The sequence below is a fragment of the Ptychodera flava genome (genome assembly GCF_041260155.1).
Source record: "Ptychodera flava strain L36383 chromosome 23 unlocalized genomic scaffold, AS_Pfla_20210202 Scaffold_24__1_contigs__length_23054250_pilon, whole genome shotgun sequence".
In the NCBI taxonomy this organism is placed as follows: Eukaryota; Metazoa; Hemichordata; class Enteropneusta; family Ptychoderidae; genus Ptychodera; species Ptychodera flava.
In genome coordinates this window covers 21552267-21579972 of record NW_027248278.1, presented here as the reverse complement: position 1 = coordinate 21579972, position 27706 = coordinate 21552267, and the positions used below count along the sequence as shown (strand labels likewise).

The following is a 27706-nucleotide window of genomic DNA, read 5'->3' as shown; positions in this document are numbered from 1 at the left end:
GTATGACCTTTGTAAAGGTCGACAACTTCCTTATATATTCCTCACACAAGCTGACCTTCCACTATTTAACTAGTAGGGATATCTGAAATACTATTTTAGAATTTTTTGAACATTTTCTATTCGAAACATACCGCTAATGAAACTAAAACATATCAATGGAAATGATCGATTTAACCTTTGACCTTGAATTTCTCATCTTTCAGATATGAAAGCCAGACGTTGATTGGTCACTTGACGCGTCAAATAAAAAAAATGAAGATAAAAATTACAAAATATTCTCCAGCCTGAAAACCAAGCAACTGGCTTTGAGAGGTGTAGATATATTACACCGTATCAATTTTCCCATCCTGAGCGACAATATGTTCATAGTCGTTTTGGTTATTAGAAAATAATACACTTTTCTTATTTAAAGGTTATATTTGAATATTCAATGAGAAGCCAGTTGACAACTTGGACTACGACAGTACGTGTAGTTTACACAGCCCATCATGGCCGCCGCAGGTGAGTGACTACAAATGTGGTAAAAATGTCGAATTTTAGCTAATTGTTGTGTTCTGTAAGGCTTGAAACTAGGTAATTTTGACCCATAAAATTCAAGCGGGATCACCACTTTATGAACGTAACGTCTATATGCAAGGGCCAGCCTGCTATTTCTATCTGTTCTGAAAGATTACTAAAGTAGGGCACACGCACCAGGCCAGCGCTAGCGTGGCGGCGCAACATGACATTCCGAATGCGTTATTCGTTTGTTTATTGTATATATTACTTGTAATGTTTAAACCGTTACTATATGTTTAATGAATTCAACATTTAATGGATACCGGGGGGTTGAATATAGTCTCGAACTAATTAAATCGGATTGTTGTTGTTGTTGTAGCTAGCTTGTCGTTGTTCGTCTACAAGTCAGGTGATAAAGGGTCAGAGGTTAACGGCAACGGGGCGGACTCATTCACATACCTCATCAGTGACCACAGGTCAAAAACAAGTCTGAACAGTTTTCTCATAAATTATACTTGTTTTGACAACGTTCTACATAAACAAAGAACGACTTGGCACTTTTTTTTTTCAAATTATTATATAATATAGATTAATGTATTTGAACTGAAGAATATATTATCAGCACAGAGAAGCCCAGCCCAGCATCTATGTTTCAGCATTTATTCATTTTCATGGTTTCCGAAATAGTGCTGATCGCAAATGATGTCATTTTTCTTTCATTAATATGCAAAATAAATGCCCACATTTTCTGCAAGAATAAAACCTGCTAGTGTTACAATGGATACTAAAGGTCACACTAGTTCATAGCTTGGACTACAAATTGCAACAGCAGCCACACATGTAACAAAAACATTTGTCCGAATTTTGTCCGATGTTGGGGGGGGGGGGGGGGCGTGAAGCTATATTTAGTAGAAAAATTTAAATCGCGATCACCACTATTAATTGAACACATAGATAGTGACATGATATGTGTTCAAACTCATCATATGTTCAAATCATATAATCAACAAAATCCAACAAATTACCATCAAGAGTAATAATCAGTTTGATACTTGCTATACCAGCATTTTTTATTCACCATTATACATGTATCTCACTCTCTCATCAAAATACAAAGCTAGTAACAGTTCAAGTCTTATACACCCTAAATCCTAGTGTGATTTTCTTGGTCACCTCTTGCAAATATTAACTTGGTGGTGAGACTGCATGGTCTGGTGAAAGACTTTATCAGATGTACATGAAATAGCAGATAATACTGTAAATTTAAAATTTAATGACACCTTCCTTGCCTGACATTTCTAGTGTATAAGATGAGATACGTTATTAAAATCTAATCCTTTGGTAAAGTGAATAACAGTAGCAATTCAGTACAGATTTTGACCAATGACAGTGGCTGCCACATGAAAGACACATATATGTATTACTTCTAATGAAAGTCTTAAGGTAGTATGCGCCTCGAAAGTGAAAGACTTAAACTTTTGCTCCAAGGAATGTGTCAACTATTCTCATTCAAAATCAAGAATGAAAATTTGGGGTCACCTAGCATATTTTGGTACTAGAGAAATAAATTACCCAAGATTTACCCATATTTGAAATTCAAAATGGCTTCCATCCCTGTGGTAACTCTATGGAGAAAAATAAAATGTTAGATTTTCAGAAAAACAAAAAACTGTAAAAGATTTGCTTTTTACCATGGGCTGTAAAATGAGCCCCCCACAACAAGTGGTAGACCAGAAAAGAATTGGAAAAGTTTAACCCTTTCAACCCCAGTTCCCTGTGTACAGGTCCAACTTTACCATAGAAAACAATGGATATGGGACAAACCATAGTGGTGAAAGGGTTAAGAGTCAAATATCTGTTCCTGAGGCACATTCTACCTTGAAAGTCCAAGGGCTTGATTTTGCTTCTGTTTAAGAATACCAGTACTAACTGATTGAGAGAAATCTTTGACTTGCAAAAATTACAAAATACAATTCATAACATCACCAATATCTAGGCTTTCAGGAAATTTTTTTTAGAATTTATTCTTTGGAAGGACCCAATACCTAAGCTATTAGAGGAAACGTGAGTGATGGTATAGGGTTTTTCAAGCTGTTTGTCCATGTACCCAAATCTTAGCAAAAAAGTATCCAATTATGAAAACACCAAATATCTGTGAGACCCACACTCACAGACCCATATGAAACTGTACAATGAATGCATAGCAACCAGTAACTATATACACAGTCCTGATTATAGATGTGCTCTTGAACTTGCACAGACGGAATGCATGGTAAATAGTGAGGGTCTGTATGTATTTTCTTACAGGTGAAAACCCCTTCAAATCACGTGTGCTAGACACTCTAAAAATTGACAGCCAAGATTTCAAGTACTACAACCTGAACAATCTCAATGATTCAAGATACGGTGAGTCTGACCTTTGTCTTTTGGAAGTCCACTTTTTGGACCTGTTTCAGATTGAAATGAAGATAAGAATCATGAAATGTGTAGTGGCTTTGTATCATGTCATGCATTGTTCTTTACATATCTGTGTTGCCTTATCTCTATCTTGGATTTTAGTTAATCAGTGATATCACTGAAAATCTGAAAACAAGTTGATCTTTTAATCATTTACCCACCACAACACCACTTGTGATTTGATACAGTGCGCTTCACAGCTTTGAAAAACAGATTAAGGTCAATTTACATAACTATGCACAATTTGTATATTATTTTGTTGTAATATCATTCTTTTTTATAGTTATTAACATATGCTCTCCACAGCTTTGAAAAAAACAGGATAGTTCAATTTATATGATAATGCTATGCATATTCTTTTGTTATGAAAATATACTCTTTTTTGTATAGTTACTACATGAATAGATATTTACTACTTGAATATACCATACTCGTCCGAGTATAAGCCCCCGGTTCGGCAACACTAAACAGCTGTAAAACTAGGGGAGGGGCTTATACTCGAGCAACCCCATGTTATCTGGCATGGACACATAATTTATGCTAATTTTATGCACGATTTTTTTCAACACCACTCGATCTTTCTATCGCTTTCAAAATCGACTTACACATCCAAAGAAACTGATTGTACAATCTCTGAACACAGAAGTGACATTTTGGTGAAATTCAGCGTCAAAAAACGGCACACAGTCCATGTAGCCGACAATGAGATGCAAATGATATGCGGTCAAGGTCTCCTCAACTAACTTTCAGCTGGTTCTTCACTTTCTACTATTTTTATATTGTTTTTTACAAAGGCACAGACTTATTCTACCTGCAACTTAAAACTGATAGTGATTTTGTAGCTCATTCTTTACTATTTTTCATAGTTTTTGGTAGCCGGTAACAGACACTTTGTGTTCGTGTCGGCTACATGGACGATCTGCCCAAAAAAACCCCAAACTTGAAACAAAGACGTCATGTATGCTGCTGATCAACAGTAATGTGAACAGGCATGCATTGCTTACACGGAAAGGCAACTCAATATTCCAGTATCAAACTGTCTACATCTTGTGAAAACAACAACATAGCAGTGAAAATTGTAATAGTCACCAGGAAAAGTCTTCACAAATGAAAGGATAATTGCTTCAAACAAAAGAAACTGCATGTTTCAAGCATGAAAACATCGTGGCTGTGCATGAAAATGAACAATGGCCGACGTGAGTGAGACTATTCTATTTAGGCGATGGGGGTGAGTAGGGTCAAAGAATGAAGATAGTACTGGGAAAACGTGTCATTTTCCTTACGATGCTGTCAAGGGAACTCCAGTTTCCCATTGTTTTAACATCATTTAATGGTTTCTTTATTATCTAAAAGTAATTTTGCCAAGTTAAATGACCAAATATACTCTCCTAACATTTCTGTATTTGAGTTACACTAGGGTAGGGGCTTATACACGGATGTAATGCATTTTCTAAAATCCTCTGAAATCAGTAGGGGGGCTTATACACGAGCAGGGGCTTATACTCGGACGAGTACGGTATTTCGCCAAAAACAGAGGGGTTTGTTCCACTTAAAAAAACCCTTGTGGAGAACCCTGTGATCCCAATGTTTTCAATGGTATGGTTTAACTGAAATATTAGATTCAGATTAGGTAAAGGTGTCAAATTGATTTGCAAAGATGAAACTTTAAATTTCTCATCTGTGAGAGTGAATAACCCTTATCTCCCAGGGTGTATGATTGGCAGTTGTTCTCATAGTGGTATACAATTGCCACTTTTAACTTGGTCAACAGTATGCATCATTTTTGAACTCACAATCCAAACTTTTCCTCCCAAATTCCATTTATAACTTATTATTAAGCTGAGCAGTGTACTTTTGTCATAGTGGTGATGGGGCTAACAGACTTTGACTTGTATTGTACAATTCTCCAGATCGCCTGCCGTACTCTGTCCGTGTGTTATTGGAATCAGCGGTCAGGAATTGTGACAACTTCCACGTCAAGGAAGATGACATTGAAAAGATAATTAACTGGAAAGACAATCAAAACAATGATGTTGAAATCCCTTTCAAACCAGCAAGAGTTATCCTACAGGATTTTACGTAAGTACACATGTAGAAAAAAAACACTAAATTACCCTTTGTAAGTTTACACAGCAGTGGATCAGAAAGAGACCTACATTGTAAATCACACTATAGGATTTTTAAGGTAGTATGCACCTCAAAAGTGAAATACTTTAACTTTTGCTCAAACTTTCCTCAAGGAATATTTCAACCATTCTCTTTCAAAATCAAAAATAAAATTTTAGGGGTAACCATGCAAGTTCTGGCACTAGAGAAACAAATATCCCAAGATTTACCGATATTTGAAATTCAAATTGCCGCCATCTCCATGTTAACTCTGTGGAGTAAAATAAAATTTTCGATTTTTCGAATAACTAAGCCGGTGAAAAGTTTTGTTATGTGTGTTTGTTAAAGTGAATCTCCACAAGTGGTTGATAGAAAAGAATTGTAAAAGTTTTAGAGTCTGAATATTTGTCCCCGAGGCACATTCTACCTTAAAAGCTAAAAATAGACGAAAACAAAACACCACACTACTGAAATGGCAACCTTGTGATATTTCAAGCAACTATTCCCTGCAGTAGTGTATGTACCGTGGAATGAAACCTCAGAATTATCTGTATAAACCACTAATCATATCCTCCTATCGATATGTATATTTCAGTCTAGTATCAGTACGGTTTATTTCGGGCAGTACCGGTAGTGTGACTTCAAGATGGATATCCAGCTACTAGACTCAAGTCTTTTTTTGTCCAGTTTCAAAGTAACAGGAAGTGTGTGAATTCCTATATTTATATTGGTCATCAAAACGAGTAAACATGATGTGAATTTCAGACTTTGTGCCAGAGTCCATAAACAGGTCACCCACCTCCTGACTCAAGACCTGTTTATTGCCTTGCAGGGGTGTCCCAGCAGTGGTGGACTTTGCTGCCATGCGTGATGCAGTGAAGCGACTAGGCGGGGACCCCCAGAAGATCAATCCAGTGTGCCCGGCTGATTTGGTCATCGATCACTCAGTTCAAGTAGATGTTTCTAGGAGGTATGTATGGCAAGATGTGAGACAGATTTTTCAAAGCAAAATCTCAACCAGTTACTCCATTGTTGTTGAAGTTTGATGTATATCAAGGAGGCACTTTAGGGCAGTGGTTAGGGTGCTTGACTCACTATCGGAGGATGGTGACCCAAGACCCACTGAATCCAGAGTAAAGGACTCACTATTGGAAGATGCTGACTTCAAGACCCATTAAGTCCAGAGTAACAGACTCAAAGTCCTCTCAGAGGATGGTGAGTTCGAGACTAGCACGGTGTTGTGCCCCTGGGCAAGGCACTTAACTCCTCATTGCTCTGTTGGGTAGTGGGTTATGGGTACCTCATCCTGTAATTGTGTTTGCTTGTTGGATGAGAAATAAAAAAGATACAAATGTATATGATTTACAGTTAATAGTATCAATAATATAGTGAATTTTTCATGAGATTCTGACAGCCAAACAATAATAATGATAACAAAATAATGATTATTCAGTAATTAATAATTTAGAATATTGTACAACCAAAAGTATACATCCGTGGTCTGTTGTATTCACATCTGTTTTTGCAAAGTGTGTTTATACATTTATGAGATACAACAATGGAAGGAAGACATCGTTTTTGACATTTTGAATGACAGCTTGTGATTAGCAGAAATAACAAGGCGCTGACATTTGCTTTTAGGTCATAGTATCTGTGTACTTTGGTGCATAACATTTAGAGTGTTGGTGTAAGCTATGCTGTAGGTTATTATGTCACTGTGGAATGCACATAAATGCAGTTCAATGTTTGGGAATGAAAGCTGCTATCCTGTATGACTGGTTCTTGCGTTAGCTCTGTAGACTTGCTATCCTTGTATTGCCGTATTCCTTGTACATTTTCTGTTTGTTCACTTTAAATCTTTAGTAAAAAATAATTTGCAGTACCATGTGCTTTGGACTAAGTTTGGTGTCCTTTCTCATGTACCGTTTGATGTCTATGCTTAGTTGTAAATGTCATCAGCTATGCTTTTTCTGTATCAGTGTTTCCATATAGGCTGTGGGATTAGCAAAATTTCACGAGCTATGCAGCACAAACATTGGAGAGGACCTCCATGGGATGACACCCAATCATGCCGCTTTCTGAATTATGCATAATAGACTAATTAATATTCATGCATATTTAATTTCCTGCCTGCTATCACTGACTCTACTGTCTTTGCCCCTCTATATTTACATCCTGTCCAAACCAAAAGCAAAACAAACCAACAGCCAACTGAAATGTATTGGACAGATATACTGCTTTCTGTATCATGTCTTTGTCTTCTCAACATTTCCGATATAAATCCCCAGCCAACACATTTGTATTATTTTCAGCAATTCTATCTTGCCACCACCACCGCTGCCGCAGATTGGGAATTATTCCTCCTGAGGGAAATATTATGCTTGGTGTTCAAACTGCTTGTCATATTTTTAGAAATAGCTGATTCATGCATTTTGGATTTTAGTTTTAATTATAATTTTGTTGTTTCTGAGTGGGTCACAGCAGCTTTTTGCTATCTATCCGACAAAACCAAACATGGATACGGTACATAGCAAAACAAGGTGTTAGTCTGTTAGATTACATCATTTCAAATAACAAATTCAAATTAAAAAAGACTCATTTTCATGAAGGTTAGTCGTGCTATCAAGCTTTATGTTTTTGCCACTGACAAAACATAAATAGTTTGTTCTGTTGAAGGTTAGCAATTGATACAAATTTTTACAGCTCAACTCTCCTATATTTGGTATTCATAAAGGGTTTAACAATGTTTTGTCTAAACACCGACCTAACATTTTAACTGAACTGGTACCTACTCTGAGAAGTCAGGTAGTATTACAAAACAAGGCTTTGGTGAGATTGTTATCAAGACAGTTCCAAGTCAAGGGCGCCCTCTAGAACTGTTGGTATTGCTCGATTTCTTTCAACATTTCTGTTTTTGTAGGAATTTGGATTTCCCTATATAGTTTGTTGTATAGTGTTTGTGTTCTTTTGAATATTCAAATAGCAGTCACCAACAGTCAAGCCAGGCCCTGCTTCAATGTTCCAATCAAAGTCAATGTGATGTGTGCCATTGACTCAACTGTATGCTCTTTGATAGAGGAAAAAAGTATTCATTATACGCACATGTATATTGATAACTTACACAAAGAAATTTTCAGAAATTTCAAAATGATATGAAGAGTTCAGAAAGCTTATTAATAAAAGTCAAAGAGCACTGTGTCTTTGTTTTTGGCATGAAGACCAGTATATCAGTGCATCTTGGTAATTACTAGCAAATACAAGATAAACCTTCTTCAGACCTATTCGTGTTCTTGTGTTACATGTAAATCAAATATCAGCATGAGAATACATGTAGAATATTGATGAAAGACTGATGAACAGGTTTTTGTTTGCAGAATCAAATAAACTAAATTTTCAAATATTCAAAGAAGGAACTATGGTTGTATGAACATCTTCCATTCGTTCATGTGGAATGTTGTGTGTAATCTGTCTGTGATAAATAAAGACATGTTAGTAAGTCCATGGTGATGTCCATGCATTGTACATTTAGATTATGCTGTGTTTGGTCATGCCTATCCATCATGGTGTATTCCATGTTGATAAAAGATAGACGGTACCACAATTATCATCATTGCCATGGTCATGTCATCTGTAAATGGTTCATACATCAAAGCCGTGAACAATGTATAGTCTGCTGGTATGATCATCACATTGTTATTTTAGATGCAATATTTATATGCTAACTCATAAATGAATGGTTTTTCAGTAGTTTTGAGATAACAGTGTTTAGTGAAAATTTGATTTTATACAATTTGTGTCTCAGGAGTGAGCAAATCATGTTCAGATCCACCATTCCTTGGGCTAGTAGTAGCAAAACAATATCACTAGCCTTGCCTCAGTTTCCACTAGATCACCAGTTACCATGTTTAGTCACAGGTGTACTGATTTTCTTGTCTTTTGGGCTTGTAGTGGTAAGTCAAAATTACCAGCCTGTCCATAAAAACTACTAGCCTTTGGGCTTGGCTGAGTGGATTTGCTCACCCTTGCGTAAAATCAACATGTGGTTTCAAATTTGAACATATGGTACAAGTGCTATTTCTAAACTATGCATTAACAGTTTCTATGTAGAATAGTCAGAATGCCATTTCCTACATCAATTGAATCTGAGCCCCATCCCCCCTTATTTCAAAGTATATTGGTCCAACTGTAGCATACTAAAACCAGAGGGTCACACCAAATCAATAGATAAGAAGGGTTAAAGAACCTTACAGTGTACCGATAGGGTGGCATAAGATTAGAGGGGCTCAAGTGTTTCAACATATCTGTATTCTTGGTACATTTCTTGTACGACATTGTCAGTAATGTAACTTTTTCTTTGACTGTTCAAAATTGAAACAAAATGGATATTATAAATTATTAAACAAAGGAAATATAAGTATTTCCATAAAAAATGCCAAATACATGAATGGGACAGATGAAATATTTTACAAAAATAAATAGTTGGTCATGAAAAACATAAATTATGTGTTCGAAAAATTGAGAGTGATTAACATGTGACAACCAAGCTATTGAAAAGTTAATAAAGAGGTCAGCGGAGAAAAAAAAATTGTTCTTGTCCAAAATTATTGAAAGTAGTGAGATATGTTGGAAATGTGGCTGATATTGTTGTTTTCTTCATTTCATAGGCCGTATAGGATAGTGCCAAATGCACCGAATCCAGGCGGCGGTGGTGGTGGTGGTGGGCAAAGAAAGGCTGTATCAGGGAAAGATGTTGGCAAATGCACTCTCTGTTTACACTCAGGGCTACCACTTTTAGACCAGATATGCCCCTTCCATCACCTTCCTACCGATTGGTTAGTCTTTGATTTCCTCAGTTTTCGATTTCAAAATTTACTTTATATTTCCATTTCAACATTTGTTTTTTGCAATGTGTTGATTTATTTCAAGAATTCTTTTTGATATACAAGTTGCATCTTTTATATTTAAAAAAATATTGCGTGGAATTGTACGTTAGAGGGGTTACATTTTGCGTGTATGTACAATTTATATTGACTATTTGACTTGCTGTTGTTGTGGAATTTGTTACAAGTTATGATTTGTATTATTTGTTTGAAAAAATCTTCAAATTTGCTTTGAAGTTTGTGTTGATTTCCCAGATTACTTTTCACCATTTAAAACATCTCCCATCCCACCTCTCTTTTCAAATATTGAGAAATACATTTGCGTTTTGCTGGTGTTAAAATTAAATAATTTTTCCATTTATACATCATACCATTTATGATTGCTAACTCAGAGAACTTAATTTCATTAATTTCATTATAGAATAATTAATGTCACAGTTCGCTTTGCTATCGTAGAATCTGATATCTATGATTAAATCCTAATCATGAAAATCAGAGTAGACAAAGTCAGTATAAATCAGTTTCTGTATTGTATCATTCACAGTTAATTAATATTGTTTATACTTCATACAACTTGTGTTCTTTAGATTTCAAAACAAATTTTGACCTGTTTTTTGAGATGCACATTCGTTTTCTCAGAATTTAATTCTTTCTTTCTGTCTTCTTACCTTCCTTCATTTTATGTAAAGTTTCTGGTACCAATGTAAACACTGTATCCAAGGTACGATGGTGATTGATGAAAGTTAAAACATGTCTGTCATAATCTACATCGTATAATTTAAATGTCGCAGCTATGATGATAAGGTGCATCTGGTGCACGAAATACATCTTTTGTAAACAAGAAACTCGCACACATGCAGTTCCGACAACTGTTTCATTTTAAGAGGGGGGGGGGGGGGGGGGGGGGGGGGGGGGGGGGGGGGGGGGGGGGGGGGGGGGGGGGGGGGGGGGGGGGGGGGGGGGGGGGGGGGGGGGGGGGGGGGGGGGGGGGGGAGTCGTTGCAACTGTGCTTGTGCAACTTTCTTGTTCTCAAAGAATATTTTTAACTCTCTGTATAGCTGCAACATTTAAACTTTGTAACGTACATTATGACAAATGTGTTTTAATTTCCATCAATCATAGCGTACCTTTGATACGGTGTTTACATTGGTTGTTTGTATTCCGTGTGACCTTTCAGCACAGTTCTGCAAACCCCATCTCTTTAAACGGGAAGTTTCAGGACCGTGGGCGCACAATAGGGCAGTTACTGATGATGCAGCCGTTTGCTTACACTGGGCAGGAGTTTTTGAATTCTCACAGCATCACTTTGACCATATGATGAATCTGAATAATCATGATGGGTACTTCTGTGACATATTCAAAGAGGGGTCAAATGGTTGTACAGGCAACACCTTTTGAAACATATGCGTTCTCCGACAAAAAACAAAACAAAACAGAACATTTGTTCAGTTTATTCTCGACTCAAGTTTAGTCGCTGTATATTCACAGACATATGCAAGATTCAGTGACAATGAACACCTGAAACATGGCAAAATTATGGGATTCTGGGACTGAACACAGCATGTCTGATCAGTAGTGTGGCTTTTTTACATTTGCATAGCTTTACTATAATCTGGCTTTTCGAAGTTCCTGTTTAAGTTATGTGTGATCAGAAAGATTAGTAGCCCATTCTTTAATATGATACACTTGCATGCCTTTGCTAAGGAAAGTTGGCAATTAATTTTGGAACCCACATAAAAGAAGTTTAACCCGTTCCAACTATTCTTTTGTGACATCCCATCGTTTTCAAATAGGTTTGGTTGGATCCTTACATTATGGGAGAGGGGTGAAATGTAGCTATGAGTAAACTGACACATTAATCAGAACATCACCAAAAAAAATTAAACAACGCTCTATTTGGTGAAACTTTTGATTTGAGTTTTGTTTATTTTTGTTCAGTTTTGAAAATTCAGTTTCTTGTCTACTCCCAAAATTATGTAGGAATGCCTTTGGCTTAACCTGCCAACCACACCCATTGTTGACTTTTCGATTTTAGTGTCATTAATTCATAATCAACAATTGCATTTTGTATAATGCTTGTTGTTGGCATGGTTAATCATTGGTATTTTGACAAAAGTGAGAAAAAAAACCAAAAATACTTATTTTTGACAACAAAAGTAATGTAAATATCAACAGATATAGCAAATTGTGTTCGTCACCATCTTGTGTGTGTGTGTGCATAAACACACAGATGTGTGGCATGGTTGGACCTTTGTACTTTTAAAAGGGGTGGTCAGGTAGCAGCACATACACAAGCAATAGTAGAAATCTGTCCCATCCATACCTTTTTGTCCAAAAATTGGTCTTATAAATTTCCAAAACAGATACTTTTATTATTGCATTAACTAGTTTTCATATAGGTAGTTGCATATTACAGCGTCATTTGTCTGAATAGAGAGACTGACTTCTTTGTTAGGAATGTTTTTCCTGTTTCAACAGTATTCTGCGTGGCTTGTACTTTTGAAAGTTCGACATTATGTACCATGTCAATACTTTGTTTTTAGTTGTTTTATGTTAAGTCTGTGTCTATGTTCACATGACATGGGGCTTGGGGTAAGTTCAAGAGCTCAGAGCGGTGTAATTCAATTCCTATTGTTTTCACATTGTCTGTTTCAGTGCTGATGCCCTTGAGAAGAACCAGGAGTTGGAATTTCAGAGAAACAAAGAACGTTTTCTTTTCTTGAAGGTAAAAACCTCACTGTTCAATACCATGCATTGTCCTTGAACAAGGAGCTTTATGTGTTTTGAAACCTCACCGTGTTCAGCCTGATATGCACTGAATTTGTCCCTCCATATGGAAGCAAATTATGGATCTTGTCTTTCGGAATGTTGTCTGAATGGCCTTGTGAAACATTATCTTAGGGGAACTCTCAGACCCAAAGGAAACAAACATGATGTTGTCCAAATATGGTCAGTCCATGTGTTTTGTAACTCACCTTGTCCAGTTTTCTCACTGAAAAATTCCGGTACTATCACTCTCTTGGCCACAGACAACATGGCTATTTTCTGTAATATTAACTAGAATGTGCTCAGACATAGGTTGCATTGTCAGACTTAACCTGTTAACAGTTGGTGAACTGTTAACCAGTTGGTGAACAGTTTGCACAACTATTAACCGGTAACTGGGTGTATTCAGGTGTCCGTGCCAAACTCTTATACCATGTCACCATAAAATGATGAATCTGACAACGCTGCCTAAAATTCTGACAAATTTTATTGCTGCATACATGACTGTTGTTGCAACTTGTAGTCTGAGTTATCAATTCATACGAATTAGTGACTTTTAGTATCCATAGTATCCATTGTAACATTAGCAGGTTTTATTTTCGTCGTTTATGCAGAAAATGCAGACAAATATTTATGAATATTAATGAGAGAAAAAATGACGTCATTTGCAATCAGTGCTATTCATGTTGCCCCTGTTACCTTGTCAAGAAAATCTGATGATCAATACTTTGTGTGCTGTCTTGGCTAACTGTTGATATTTTGTAACACAACTTTAATATTGATTTATCCAGTGGGGTGCCAAAGCATTCCGTAACATGCTGATAGTGCCACCGGGTTCCGGAATAGTCCATCAGGTTAACTTGGAATACCTTGGCCGTGTTGTGTTCAACCAGGATGGTGTACTCTATCCAGACAGTCTTGTTGGTACAGATTCTCATACTACTATGATTAATGGTCTTGGTATTGTAGGATGGGGTAAGTTTTACCCCAGTTTCTATCTTTTCCAGCCATACAGAAGAAGTTTCATCTCATGTTGGAACTTTTGACAGTTAGACACTGCACTCTAGCCTCATCATTCTTGAATTACCAAATGATTGCTTTAACCTTACAATACATCATTCATATTTGAGTATCAAAATCTGAATAAATTACAGGTTGTCATTTAGTTTTCAATTGTATTTAATGTGGAATTATTTTGCATGTTGTCAGCGTAGAGAGTTCTGTTCATTGTGTAGTCTTTTGGTCTGCCAGCAAGCTTAGTACAAAATCCTGCAAGACTTTGATATTTATTGTAGCTGACAGTTGTAAACATTGTGAAACAGGTTACGTTTTGTGTGAAAATGTAAGCTCTACGTGTGAAAAAATATTGGTTTTGTGCGTTGTATACTGGTAGATGATGCACAGCATGTCTCATGCAGTGAGACAGTGTGTTGCTTGAACACCATGGTCACAAAATGTAGTCTAAAATCTCACAGAACATAGACAATAATCTGATGTACTGTCTGATTGTTACACAGGTGTTGGTGGAATAGAAGCCGAGGCTGTAATGCTAGGCCAGGCTATCAGCATGGTTTTACCAAAAGTAGTGGGTTATAAACTCACTGGTGAACTCAACAGTCTGGTCACATCCACTGATGTGGTGCTTACCATTACAAAGGTATGTCTAACCCTTCCCTACCTATCTTCATATGTATGGATCCAACCTTGCCATAGAGAACAATAGGGTTTCACCATTGTTAGGTAGTGGTAGGGTATAAAGTTATAGTATTTCATGGTGCATTGAAAGTGGTTCATGTAAGAAGAGTGAGTGTATAGATACAGAAGCAACATGTTTTTGCTTCTGAAGGATTTAACCCTTTCACCACCATGGTTTGGCCCAAACCCATTATTATCAATAATGAGTGCAGACTTGTCTACAGGGAATAGGTATGAAAGAATGAAATTGTATTTCAAATATGAAAAGTGTCTGCCCTCTCTTTTATTGTTAAGTCAGTGAATGTGTTGAAGGCACAGAAAGCAGTGAACAAAATTATATTCTCGGTTACTCATCTTATCAAATTTGTTTTCTCTACCATGGATAAACAAACAAGGCTGGTATATTTCCCATGTTGACTTATCTTAACACTATTATGCCATTGACGACTTCCCATTATTGCTTGTTACTCAAACTTTTCCATCTGTTTTCATCATAGCACCTCCGTCAGATTGGTGTCGTCGGTAAATTTGTTGAGTTCTTTGGACCCGGCGTATCACAGCTGTCCATTGCCGACAGAGCCACCATTGCCAATATGTGTCCAGAATACGGAGCTACCGTGGGGTTCTTCCCGGCTGATGAAACTAGTATCACCTACTTAAAACAGACTGGTAAGTGTCTTATATCATGAATCACAGCAGATATGCTGAGACTTAAAGGGTCCATGCCGACTGTTACGAAGTTACTGTTTTTTCCCTGTCAGGATCTTTCCAGTTTGGTCTTTCTGTACTTTGTCTATTGCGTCAGTTTGGAAGAATGTGCGCGTCTGATGGAATTTGCCACTTTTTTCATGGCCTAGGACTATGGTCCAGACTTGGCATGGTAGCTGTGGAAACCAGTGGCTCTTTCTGAGAACAGTAAGATGTATTTCATACATAATGCTCCTTTGGGCCTTGGTCGAAAATTTCACCATCTTGACAAAATAGAATGGTTCACATAATGTTTGTCAGCAACTCTTTAATGTCAATAGCTACCATATAATGAAATAGTTCAGTTAATTACCTGACTTTGTAAATTGCGATACATTAATATATATGAATCATTTTTCTCACCTACTGAACACATCAAAAACAAAGCGCCACCTTCCTCTTGATTCTGTCGTGCAATTTTGACCAGTTTTGTGATTTTACAAACAGTAGATGCTTTGAAGATCAGCAGCCTCAAAAAATGATACAGATAGTCTCAGACGGAAAGCTATAAAACGATACACCTGAACCTGCATTTGTTAGTGCAGCCTTCAAAGGAACTATGCCCCAGAGACTGGAGACTGAGTGAGAGGAAGTGTCGTGTGCTGGATGTGTCAACTTAAGCCCCTGCCACACAGTAATGGGCAGGGGATTTTACGGAGGTGTGGTGGCTTTAAGGAACACACCCACCCACCACTTCTACTTGCCAGTTATCTAACCACAGTGGGTGATATGCAATGCTAGGCAGTAATGTAACTTGACTTCAAGGCCCAAAAGAGTGATTTTACCAGTTGTCATAGGGCATGACATGGCATGACAGCTGTAGGCAAATTTATTAAAATATTTCAGAAAAGGTTGGACAAATCTCTCCCTCCCACTCTTTCTCTCTCACTCACATCTCACACACATACAAAAGGTGGTACTAATGTAATGACATCAGACAGTCTATCATATAATGAACCATAGTGTCTAAATCAATAATAGTACATCAAAATGAAAGTTGCTGGTAGTTTGTTACTCAGCATTTTTCATGCAGGTCTTACATGCATATCTGTGTGATGGTGTGTTAGGTGTAGAGACAGACACCTAACACGGTCCACCGCTATTCATCTCACTGACAAACATACTTGAAATCACTTCTCTTGAATGTGAAACATTAGTCAAAAACTGGCCAACCAATCACAGCAAAGCACATCCTAAATACTGTGATGTTGCTATCAGGATTTACACTACATGAAAGTAAGGAGTTGTGTGATTGGCTACTTGATGGTACATATCAGTCACACAATATATTTCCAGTATTTGAGATTTGTTTAGGAAAGCCCTTAATAAACAAAGCTTTGATTGCTAAAATGATGTTTGACTGACTTTCCCATGGCTTATACAATAACAAGGGTTAACTATTCTTTGAATGTGATACAAAACTGATTGGCTGTTTCTTTGTGTGATATCTGACATGATATGTTTGTGTGTATATACACAGGGAGAGATGAAGACAAGGTGAAGTTCATTGAAGCCTATCTGAAAGCCAACAAAATGTTCAGAGATTTTACCAACGCTGATGAGGACCCTGAATTCTCACAGGTAAGGATGATATGCAAAACCAGTGAAACCAATGATTGTTTATTCCATGATGTGACAACAAAGACAAATACTAATGGTTCTACTCTGGAATAAAAAGGCGTGATGTGTTCTACAGACTCAGTACACCCCAAAGATCATGTAATGCTGGTACAAACAGACTCCTGTGTACAAGCCTGTATGGAAATACGTATATTTTTCTGTGCATTTTGCACATGTGGAGTTGTTTGTACTGTGGTGATTCTAATTCCGAGTTTAACCTATTGGGACTACTGAACCAATTCTATTGTATTTATACCATACTTTTGAGTACAAAAAGCAAACACCTGTGTCGCTGTAACTCCAATAAAATCTATCAGATTACTGACCAACATGAAATGTGTACACAGTTGTCTGTGGCATGATATTGAGCTTGATCTGTCTTGGTACTGGTGATGACAATTTTGTTGCACCTCTTTGCAGGTTGTTGAACTTGACCTGAGTACAGTTGTGACCTGTGTGAGCGGTCCAAAGCGCCCTCATGACAAAGTTCCGGTGACAGACATGAAGACGGATTTCCAGCAGTGTCTCGACAACAAAGTAGGGTTCAAGGGTTTCAACATTGACCCAGCAAAGCAAGCTGATAAACAGCCGTTTGTGTTTGATGGCACTGAATATGTACTGAGCCATGGATCTGTGGTCATTGCTGCCATCACTAGCTGTACAAACACCAGCAACCCATCAGTTATGCTGGGTGCAGGTCAGTGAAAACTAATTATGCTTGATCCAGTGTGTGTGTGTGTGTGTGTGTGTGTGTGTGTGTGTGTGTGTGTGTGTGTGTGTGTGTGTGTGTGTAAAGTGACTTTGAAACATGAGTGACCGTGACATTTTCCAACACAAGTGGTGTCTTCCATGGTTAAGGAAATTGTTGGGAAATTATAACCAGACATCTGGGCATCAAACTTTGAAAAGTTGCCTTAATAAAGAAAATAATATTTGCCCTGGTAAATCGTGCTTCACACACTACATCCAGTGTACAACTCGTCTTCGATATCACCAAAACTGAAAAGAATTTCCACCTTCTGGGCAGGGAATTCTTAATTTCACCCACTTATTCAAATAGTTGCCTGCCCTTGGTAAGTTGGTAGGAAATTAGTTCACTGCACTGTCTACTGACTACTGCCTCACAAGCTTTAACATAAATGCTCGAGTTCAATATATTATAGAAGACAACATTGTACCCGTTCAAAACATTAACCCAGGCTTTGAGCGCTGTAATATTTTTCCCTAAAAATATCAGGGCAACATTTTTACCAAGTTTTAAGAATTTTTCTGTAATTTTTTTCCAGATTTTAGACCAAACGGACATAAATTTTCATGGGCTACACTTTCTGACCAAAATTTTGGTAAAAATTGTAAAAAAAAAATGTCTAGATCTGAAATTGGCGTTTTTTTTGTAAAAAAGGCAACAAAAATCAGCTTTGGCACTCAAAGGGTTAATATGTGAAAGTTTAGTCATGTAGCATTGCTCTCAAATCCAAAGGTCAGCACAGCTACTCCGCACTAGCATTCAAACCACACATAATGCTCATGTTACAATGCTCAAAGGCAAAGTGTGATAAAAAAAATGGTGTTGAAATAATTTATCAGTTGTAGATAATTTCTCTTATCACACAAAATCTTGTGTATTTCAGGTCTTCTTGCTAAGAAAGCTGTTGATGCAGGGTTATGTGTTCCGCCGTACATCAAGACAAGTCTGTCGCCCGGTAGTGGTGTTGTCACTTGTTATTTACAAGAGAGTGGAGTCACTCCATACTTACAAAAACTTGGGTGAGTACACGGTGCCTTTTTTTAGTTCCCACAGACAAAGTCTGAGGGGATTATGCATTTGGCCGTGTCCATGTATCCATTTGTGCATTCATGAATCAGTTTATACAACTTTCTCAGAGATGCCTGGAGCGATTTCTTTCAAACTTGTTACAAGCATTACTCTCTATGTCATATGTATGCACACTGATTAGTTTAGTGATACAAGCCAATTTGCCCTTGATTTCTGTCAATGGTTTCCAAATTTATTAACCAAGTGGGGACTATGTCATTGACAATGACTTGTTCCTGATAATAATATTACAAATGATAGAAATAAACAATGCAGTTTGTAACAAATCTTGCTGAGTTGTAGATGCAGCATCGGAAAAGATGTTTCGAGTAAAGTAAAATTTAAACACTAAAAGAAATACTAGAAAGATTGTTTTGTCAGTTCTTATTCTGTAGTGAGACTTTCACAAGTATTTTGCTTGGTGTGCTTTTAAAAGCTCTTGCAAATGAATCCTCATGAATAGACGAGTAAATTTGACATTTGGTTTCTTTCAGGTTTGACGTTGTTGGTTATGGCTGCATGACATGTATTGGTAACAGTGGACCTCTACCGGAGCCAATCAGTGAAGCCATTGAAAAGGTGAGAGGTCAGATCTGATGCTAGTGTACAACCATCCATTGTGTTTGACTTTGAGGGGGTTGTTCAACTGTCTCCCAAACTCATTTTGGTCTAGATCTGTTGCACCTGTTTTCAATCAGAATGAGTTATTGCATCCAAGATAACAGTGATCAATAGTCGAAGGTCAAGGTTTACATTTGAACAAAACACTATAAATGTCTTCCAAACTCATCAAGGCCCAGCTCTGTTACACACATGTCCAAGTGGTCAAGGGCCAAAGGTCAGGGGTCACATTTGAACAATACTACACTCTCATTAAAATGGCCTTGCTTCCATTACAGAAGATAGATTTCCTAGTGCTATATCAACATTCAGTCAATGTTTTCACTGAATAGCATGATAGAATTATACGACTAATCCCCAATATTGATTTGATTCTTTTACTCAGGGGGACCTTGTTGCCTGTGGTGTGCTGTCAGGAAATCGTAACTTTGAAGGAAGGATTCATCCACTGACCAGAGCCAACTACCTTGCATCTCCATTGCTGGTCATTGCCTATGCTTTGGCTGGTACTGTGTCCATTGATTTCGAATCACAGCCACTGGGTATGTACACAGACACTACACGGATATCCAATGCTGCAACTATCGTTTTGATTTAAAAATAATACGTTACTGAATCTTTCAGTCTAATGTATACCATTAACCTGTTGAGAACTGTAATATTTCCCTCCAGAATTTTAGTGCAACATTGTTCTTTAATTTTTTGATAATTATGGACTACACTGACATACCTTTTCATGTGCTGCAGTTTTTGAACAAAATTTTGAATCAAGAAAAAATTGTCTGGATCTACATAAATTAAATGGGTTATATTCCTTAAAGGAGACAAAAATAGCGTTGATCACTATTTCAGGGTTTTTACTAAATAAAACTGCACGTGCGCGACATCGGACAATGCTGCCTAAAATTCGGACAAAGCTGCATCAACAAAATCTGTCTGAATTTCAATCAATAGTATCACACACATGTAGCTATATTTAGTAACAGACCTTAAATCTTGCGATCAGCGCTATAATTACTTTATTTGAAGTGCATCTCTTTGATAATACTTTCTGTTCTTTGTATCATATGACACATCTGTTGGTTCTATGAACACAATATGTTCACACCAGACATAGTATCAGTGAGGTTGAGTTTAAGTATTGACGGTTGACTCCATTCTTCAAGATACAGATATCCACTGATGAGCTGTTCTTATCTTTCAGGTACTGATGCTGACGGCAAAGACATCTTCCTGCGTGATATCTGGCCATCCAGGGAAGAGATCCAGGAAGTTGAAAGAAAATTTGTCATTCCAGCCATGTTTAAGGAGGTCTACTCAACCATTGAGGTATGTCTAGCAGTTTTACAAGGTCAATTCTGTCATCAGCTAGTTTGATCTTGTCAAACACCTGTCTATGCCCAAGACAGCTCGAAAATATATGTACCAAAGATAATGTGAACACATTTACTGTCTTGTCAGAATTTTCCAGCTCTCAAAGAGTAAAGTAATTAATCATAACGCCAGAAATTTCAGACATTGAAAGTAGACAAGCGTTTAAAACTATTGCTGTCCTTTTGTGAAATTACAACATTAGGGTTGAATTCTCTGCAGTTTGTGAAACGACCAATCAAAAGTGTTTTCATGTTTGAATCTAACTTCTTTGATTTTTTCAATTGAATCATGATTCTGGCAATGAAACAGATCAAGTATGCAGGGAACAAACAAAAAAAACAGGAAACATGATATATATTTTATTATGTTGACTTTAGAAGGGAGAAGGCAACCCTCGTTGGAACTCTCTAGATGCGCCAGATAGTCTGTTGTATCCGTGGGATGAAAAGTCAACTTACATCAAATCACCTCCTTTCTTTGAAACCATGGTAAGTCTGATGTGTCATGACAATTCATGCAATATTGTCTACTGTACAGAATTATCATTAGTACAGTGTTTCCAACGACAGGAAAAAATACTGGAAGTAGTCTGATTTCTTGAATTGACCTCTAAAAAGAGTTTAATGGATTGTTTTAGATCTTCTGGTATGTTGCGATCATTTGTCTAACATAGTTGAGAGATTTGTGGACATTTTTGCACAAGAAAATTGACAATTTCCCCTTATCTGAAATCTGTATTAGTGTAATGTGAAATAGAAGTTTAAAAGCTAGTAGGTTTCATTTGTCCTCTGTCCAGACTTCTGATTCAACTATGGTCACGATTATAACTTCAAATTTGGTGATTATTTCGTGACCATGATACATGGATTTCTGTATCAACCTATGCTTTTGCATCTTCAAATAAAATAAATTTGAACGCCTATAAATTTATTGAAATATGCACAAAGTTTTTCAATTTAATTTTTAGTGGAAAAACTTGTGATATTTTAAGAAACATAATCTGAACATAACTAATTATGCTCATGGTATGATGGTTGTTTGAAAACTTCGTGTTTTTTGTGTTTGTTTTTTTTACAGAGCAAGGAAGTGTCTCCAGTGAGTGGTGTTAGCAATGCCAGAGTGTTGTTAAATGTCGGTGACTCAGTCACAACAGATCACATCTCACCAGCCGGTAGTATTTCACGTACAAGTCCTGCTGCTAAGTACCTTGCTGGAAGAGGGTCAGTATTTACAAATCACTGTGTGCTTTTGGAGATCAAATGAACCGTAGGGACATTGATGTTACTTCACTGATTTGAAGCTTGCAATGGAGTTAGTTTGAAGAGCCTCAGGGACAAATAATTGCACATTCAAATTTTTACAAATTACACAATGCTTTGCTGGTCAGTGGAGTATTCTGTAATGGACTCCAATATTTTGACGTTTGTGGTGTGAATTAAAGGGATACAGTCGTCGGAACTGCCCCCAAAAGGTTGTATGGGATCAGCATGACCAATGTAAACACTGTATCCAAGGTATGATGGTGATAGATGAAAGTTAAAACATGTCTATCATAATCTACATTGTATAATTTAAATGTTGCAGCTATGATGAGGTGCATCTAGATATCATGCATGAAATACATAGTTTGTAAACAAGAAACTCGCACAGGTGCAGTTCTGACAACTCTTTCCCTTTAACTTTTCACTGTTTTGCTAGTGTAAAAAGCATGTTTGATTTTCACCATAGAGTAAAGGCAGAGAAAAACACACCATTATTGAGGTTAGATATGGTCAATGTAAAGTAATTTGTTTTTCCAACTTCAAAATTTGCACAGTGACCAAATTTACCTTCAAATTTTAACAGGAAATCTTTTACCCATTCTGAAGCACATCACATGAAAAATTTTGCTGTTAATTTTTCGCAGATTGACTCCTCGTGAATTCAACTCGTACGGCAGTCGTCGTGGAAACGATGCTGTCATGGCCAGGGGAACGTTTGCAAATATTCGCCTTGTCAATAAATTCATTGGCAAAGCGGCACCCAAGACTATCCACATACCATCTGGTGATCAGGTAAGTCTCAGCCAATCAGAACACAGAAAGATATTGCAGGTTCTAAAACCATGGCGTCAGTCTTTTCTGCCAATGACATCTCAAAATGTAGTGAGGTTTCATGATTTAAACAAGAAATAAAATTTGTGTAACTTTGATATGTTAAACGTAACTATCTATTTCTGGAGAACTTTGTGAGTATTGTGTGGTTGATATAATAAAATAAATGTCAATTTTCTCACAATTGAAAAAATTCATGAGGCATGTTGGCAGCTTATCAAGGGTATTGTCATTGATGTGACATTGAATTTGATAAGACTCTTGTGTTTAGACCATCTATTATACTGCTGATGTGCAGCTGGCTTGGAAGGTTATATCCGATTGGTCGATTATCACTATTCACAGCAACTTAGGGAGTCTATTGCGTATAATCAATGATAATGGTAAGATTCAGCTAACTAATTGGATAACAGCTTCCGAGGTGGTACACATTACCCCCTATTTTGTATGTGTATTTTCAGATGGCTGTATTTGATGCGGCTGAGAGATACGGTCAAGAGAAGACACCGTTGATTGTCTTAGCTGGCAAAGATTACGGATCCGGATCATCTCGTGACTGGGCAGCAAAAGGACCTTTCCTACAGGTAATGAACTATCCACTGTCAGCTTTGCAATAGTACAGACTAGCAGATACAGACCATGTTTCCTGGTAAAATTTACAAACAACTTCAAAAGAGGGATAAAACTGCAGCAGGTGAAAATGGATGCAGTAAAATAGTGACCAACCAGTTATCACTTGCAAAATCGCAAGTGTTGACGAAGGGTTGAACCCGAAAAGTCTGTGTTTTTATTCTCTGCAATGTTCAGCCCGTCTGACAAGCGTCTCAAATAAAACTATTTGTACCATAAATACTTAGTTTTACAGGTTCCAAAGACAGATAGATATGCTCAGATTGTACAAAGCATTGTACGTGTTTTCATATAGTCTAGGCTGAACTGTTAACCTTACAGTACCTGTCATCTGTATATTAATGTTATTAGTCTACCTTTGACTTTTTACCTTTCTGAGCATGTGCAGAGATTTCCATGTATTAGTACACTGAGCTATGGCTTCTGTTTAAATGTGCGTTAGTGAGTGAATGTTCACATGAGCTGTTGTATATATGCAGAAAACCTCACTGTTTGCGAACTTACCAGGAACAACATAAAGTTGACACAGAGCTTTGTCCTCAATGTTCGTAATATCTTTTAATCAGACGACAATGATTTTGACACACAGGGCATCAAGGCAGTGATCGCCGAGACCTATGAACGTATCCATCGCAGTAACCTAGTTGGTATGGGAATCATACCGCTACAGTTTATGGAGGGTGAAAACGCTGATAGCCTTGGTCTGACTGGCAAAGAAGTGTACAATATTGTCATACCAGAGGATATCAAAACTAAACAAGTCATCGATGTTAAGGTGGGTTAACTCTTAACAGTCACAGTAGCAATTAGGGGACAGTAGCCGTAACTACACTAATATGTTTTTTTAATAGCAACTACAGTTTCTTGTTCTATTCCCCAAAGCTTGTTGAAATACACAGTATTCAGTTTGTCAACTCATCCTGTTCATGTGTAGACTGCATTGTTCTTGTTGACAAGTGGATTCTGGTCCGGACTCAAAAGTGTAAACAATAACAGTGCATTTTACAAATACTAACGCTGTGTTGATTAGCTGGATAGTGGGTGTTTCAAAATGCCTTGGGGAGTAGAACAAGAACTTGCAGTTAAGAAACTAAACAAAAATAGTGAAAAAATCATCAAAATTTACAGCTACTGTCCCTGTAAACTTTGTACTCTTTCGTTGTCAAGTTGAAAACAAGCATTTTGCAATAATGTACCGCCTCCTGGCCCATAATGGACGACAAGAAACTTTGCACCAGGTGAGGTCAAGTTCATTATGGAGTGCAAAGTTTGCTTGAGTCCATTGTTGGCTGGGAAGGGGTGCATTATTGCTGTTATTTTATAGTTTTGGCAATGCCAGTGAATTTATAGATGTGAAAAACATCTGGGGCCACAATGCTAGATAATCAGATACATTATCAGTAATAATCTTGGAGATGACATCACAAAATTCACTGGAATTGACAAGACTGTAATAAAAATTAGATTTATGGCATTTTTCCCTACCTTAATTCTTTTTACCCAAACAGTAGAAACACACTGATTAATTTTCAACTTTTTAACATGTTACTACTTTATCATCTGTTGTGTATTTAGTAAAATATACTGTCTTGTGATTGGTTGCAGGTTGATGACAGCAAGTCATTCAAGGCAGTTGTACGTTTTGACACAGATGTGGAGCTGACATATTTCAGACACGGCGGTATTCTCAACTACATGATCCGCCGTATGTTGCAAGACTAATCAAGATACACGGTATAAGGACAGAAAAAAAAGTACTGCCATCCTGATAATTAAGAGATGCAATTTTTTTTCCAATGATGAATATTTTCACAGAGTTCTTTGAAGCATTTCAATTCATTTGTCATGTCTTTGATTAGATTTTTCAACTTTTTTTCACGTTTCTCAGACTCTTGAGTCTAACCCTTGATAAACCGAACATTTGTCCATACTATGCAGGTCCTATAACAATCAGTCTTCAGATGTGAACCTTGACATCTCACCATTTAGCGCACAACAACAAAACTCCGTATCAGCATTCACAGTTTTCTTTCTTCTTTTTCCCTACTGCTGTACTTGTGTTTCTCAAAGAGTCCAGTTTTGAAATAATTTTTACAAAACCAGGAAAATTAATTATTTAGTACGTCATTCAATCAGATTATAAGGGCATTGTGTCTGTAGGCAGCAATATAGACATTTGTGCTACGGATGCTTGTAGATAAAACACGTCAAAATCGTATCTGGTGTTTCCAATACCTTCCAAATTGCATTGTGTAAACTAAAACTCTGTTTTGATAGATTGTCTAATAATTTATTGATATGGTATGATATTTTCATTATACCAAAGGTGAACTGGGGCATGTCTTCAAAACTTGCAGCTGATAACTTCATTCAAACTTGACACTATTCCAATGTTTGTATGCGTATTCATTGAACACCATGTACTGTATCTACAACTTGACACTTCCGTACAGTAGCTGTTCGGTACAAGCTGAGAGTGATGTCACTCAACTCTGATTAAACTTACAATAGAAGTACTTTGAAATTGAATGTGAGTTAATAGACTGATGAAGGTCAGAATTGTAAAGCCATCTTTGTAAGCCGTTGGGGACAAATTGCTTGTGTTGTAACAAACATGGGTTGACAAAACAGAAACAATATAAGTTACTTAGTAGTTCATTTTTGAATGGTTAATCTTGTGATTTATTAGTGAACTATCAGAGTATTGCCAAGAATTTGCATTGATTTGCCTTTTATCAAGGACAACTTTTATGAATGCATGTAACCTGTCCACCCCCAATGTCATGTAAACAGGTCCACAATCACCATTGATAACAATAGATTTGGGCCAAACCATGGCGGTGAAAGGGTTAAAGTAGAAGGTACCCAGGGGAGAGGTTTTTTTGACATTCAGATGTTCACAATGCAGGGCGGCATGTGTGGACACATTTTGATATGTATGGAGCTGATGAATATTTCTGTCGTGTTCTGTATCATAATAAAAAAAGTTAATTTTTCTGTAGGGATAACACTACATATGGCAGCCATTGTGAATTTCAAATATCAAGATATTTAAGCTAATTGTGTTCTCTGATTCTGTAATTAGAGTAGTGGCCTGAGATTTTTATTCCTGTCTGTGAAAGAGATTTGTTTCAAAGATTCTTTGAGTAACGTATGAGCAAAAGTCAAAAACTTTCAGTTTTGAGGTGTGTATTACCATAGGCACAATATTGTGTCTTTGTAAATGCAAGTATACTGTTAGTCAGACGGTTGAAATAGCATGACACGTCCATCTGTGTTGTATTATTTGGATTTTCAGAACTTGAAATATAGTGAAACATGACATCTCTGACACCTTCAGTGAAAATTGGATACGTGAAATATCAGTTTTTTCAACGTTTTGTGTAAAAGCCATCACAACTTTAGCTTATGGAAGTTCTGATTTGACTTGAGAGTTGGGCTCCTTTGTCATTTGTTGAGACAAATTGTTTGTTATATCAAACATGGGTTGTCAAAACAGAAAGAATATAAGTTACTTAGTAGTTCATTTTTGAATAATTAATCTTGTGTCTTGAGAGTGAACTATCAGAGTATTGCCAAGAATAAGAATTCATTTGCCTTTTACCAGGGACAACTTTTATGAATAGTGACACCTTCAGTGAAAATTGGATACGTCCAGGATATTTTACCCCTGTTTTAATCGTTGTTTTGGTAAGAGAATGGTTGAGAGTTTCATTTAGGAAAGTTTGAGCAAAAGTTTAAGCCTTCCACTTTCTAGGCATATAATTCCCAGAGATAACAATTTGATACCTTTACAGAAATTTCGATGGCATTGTTTGAAGCGATTATGTACAATATACTTTTGAAAGTCAAGGGTAATGGACTGACCGATGACAGAAGATTCAATTTTTTTTTTTTTCACTGCTTTTCAAACTAAATGCTGGTTACAGATCAGTGTTAAGAATTGAGTAGTGAGATTAGAATGAAACGGATAATTTGATTTAATTTAAATAATTTATACTCACCATGTTTAGAGGAATGTCAGAAGGGTTATCCAATCTTGTGTGTGTTCCATTCTGCTCTGTGATACTGACAGGTGTTGAACTCACAAACCGACGTAGAACAGAAATTCTTTTACGGGAAAGGTTGGTTGCGATGTACTGAATTTTATGCCATGGAGGAGAACGTAAAGTGCGAGTGATTTGTGATGATCTTAATGAACTCGCCTCCAAACTACACGAAGTATGCAATGCAGGGGATGTGACAATATCCTCCAACATTGATACTCAATTCAATATTTTCATGTGGAAGAAATTTTTTTTTGACACAGTTATTGAAAACTCGCTGAAAACTTGATGGTGATTGAAATAAAATCAACTGTGTATTAAATATCTGAAGAGCCCGTGTCTAACTTCACACACACA

General features: G+C 37.0%; 1 protein-coding gene across 2 annotated transcripts; it reads left to right on the top strand.

Moving 5' to 3' along the window:
* The first annotated feature begins 394 nt into the window (after window positions 1–394).
* On the top strand, window positions 395–27671 carry LOC139125081 (cytoplasmic aconitate hydratase-like). Of its 2 annotated transcripts, XM_070691188.1 has the most exons (21): window positions 395–501; window positions 2806–2904; window positions 4866–5034; window positions 5894–6031; window positions 9726–9893; window positions 12597–12666; window positions 13499–13682; window positions 14225–14364; window positions 14900–15071; window positions 16630–16730; window positions 17190–17466; window positions 18401–18536; window positions 19080–19164; window positions 19592–19748; window positions 20411–20535; window positions 20958–21068; window positions 21658–21800; window positions 22487–22634; window positions 23135–23257; window positions 23893–24078; window positions 24909–27671. In XM_070691188.1, exons 1-21 carry the CDS (start codon window positions 489–491, stop codon window positions 25023–25025), a joined length of 2862 nt encoding a protein of 953 aa, XP_070547289.1. In that variant the 5' UTR covers window positions 395–488; the 3' UTR covers window positions 25026–27671. The 2 variants fall into 2 exon arrangements, with proteins under 2 accessions (XP_070547289.1, XP_070547290.1); XM_070691189.1 differs by lacking the exon at window positions 9726–9893.
* Window positions 27672–27706: the final 35 nt, after the last annotated feature.